Source organism: Haliotis asinina, chromosome 7 (genome assembly GCF_037392515.1).
Source record: "Haliotis asinina isolate JCU_RB_2024 chromosome 7, JCU_Hal_asi_v2, whole genome shotgun sequence".
Taxonomy (NCBI): domain Eukaryota; kingdom Metazoa; phylum Mollusca; class Gastropoda; order Lepetellida; family Haliotidae; genus Haliotis; species Haliotis asinina.
Window position 1 is genome coordinate 44,464,136 of NC_090286.1, and position 1,750 is coordinate 44,465,885.

General features: G+C 45.0%; 1 protein-coding gene across 1 annotated transcript; it reads right to left on the reverse strand.

Moving 5' to 3' along the window:
• Positions 1–237: 237 nt before the first annotated feature.
• On the reverse strand, positions 238–1,467 carry LOC137291576 (opine dehydrogenase-like). Its single transcript, XM_067822956.1, has one exon. The coding sequence runs from the start codon at positions 1,465–1,467 to the stop codon at positions 244–246; it is 1,224 nt and encodes a 407-aa protein (XP_067679057.1). The 3' UTR covers positions 238–243.
• Positions 1,468–1,750: the final 283 nt, after the last annotated feature.

Here is a 1,750-nt window from a genome sequence, read left to right on the forward strand (position 1 = left end):
TAATATATGTCATGACATAGTGTTACACTGAAACAAAAACAGATGCCTACACATAATTAAGAGGCATTTCTAATATGTTCTTGTAATCGCTGTTCCCATTATGACTTTGATCAGTTCCACCTACAATTTATGTACTAATAACTGCATACCACCACAAACATTATGGGCTTTACCCTGCAAATACCACAGCAATGAACTAATTGTGTTTTGATATGCTTGAGTGGCTGAATGGTATGTGATACGTTAGAGGGTGACGGATGTGACAAGAGCGTCAAGGGAGTTGATACCATAACGTTGGGGACACCTTGTACAGTTTACATCTTTCCCTTTGAGCTCATTACCGACGATGATCTCTTTGCCAAGCTGTTTCTGACACCAGGCTATCACCTCATCATGGTAAGGGGTGGGGACACCAGCGATCTGGGCGAGCCCTTTGGTCACCACCAAGCCGTATGGTACGTCCTCGCTCATGTACCGGTAGCGAAAGTCTGGAACAAATTTGCCATCTTCCGTTTCCTTCATTGGATGGACGAGGCCGTCATATGCCGTGTCTGTCTCCATGACAGTCTTGAGGCTGGTTGAATCTCGAATGTAAGGTTTATGGTCTCGGAGGTACCAGTCGTAAAGTTGAAGGACACCTGAAAGATTCACTTCCGGTCTCTGTGCCGCAATAGCTTTCGCCGTGGCTACTAATTCGTCACTAACACCACCAAGGTAGCGAACTTGATCTTCGTCAAGCCCTTGGTAGAACAGGGGCTTTTTGTCAAGTGGTTTACCATCCCAATCCTTCCACTTGCCGTACATTATCGGAGGATGGATGATAGACTTTGTGGCAAGAATTGGCTCGATATAATTGTTTGCCACAGTAAGAATAGGCGCTTTTCCCATAACTCTCTGAAGAACTTCCATTGGATCATATGAAGGCTTGCTCTGACCTCGAATCATGCATCCCATGAGGTTTACCTTTACCATCAAGACACGAACATATTTGCCGAACTCTGAGATCCTACACGCCCAAGGCAAAGACTCAAAGGACATGATGACACATTGCTTGGCCTTGTCTTTGAGCACATCAAACACCTGGAACACAAAGCCGGGCTGACCAGGCATCCCAACTATGGTGGTATTCGGCTGAATGTACGGTTCGATGGCTTCTAAGTAGCTTTGATGGGCAAATGCTGGAGATGTAAAAATGATGACATCTGAACCTGGAACCGCCTTCGCTGCATCATGGGTAATGAAACGTAGTTGAACATCGAATTCGGTCGGTTCTCCTTTTCCGTTATCACCTTCGTCCACAGTAATTCTGAGCGTATCCTCCTTCATGATGTTCGTCCATCTTTCTGCACTGCCAGGAAACAGCGTGAGCACCTTCGTTTCAATGTTTTCACGTGACGCAGCGAGACCCGCTGTGACGTGGCCACCATTTCCTGCACCACAAACAAGAACGGTAACCGGTTTTGCCATATATATATGAAGTCCAAAAAGGGAACCTGAAAATAAATAAAATTGTATGTTTAAGGTGCTAGATGAGTTTGAAAGCAATTATATCTTCACATTTAGCCCATATTAGTAGTTTTGAAACTGGACCATCGTTATCCAGCCTAATTAATTAGCACAGCAACGCTCGTACTGATGAAAGCGGATTACCTTCCCTACAAGAAATCTCGGCCAGTTTTACCACGTGTCTTTCGCTCATCCAGTGTGACTTACCACCATGCTTTAACACTGGGGGTACACAATTAGCTGC

Bases quoted from the DNA above. Each gene is read 5' to 3' on its own strand.
- LOC137291576 (XM_067822956.1), bottom strand. From the start codon at position 1,467: ATGGCAAAACCGGTTACCGTTCTTGTTTGTGGTGCAGGAAATGGTGGC.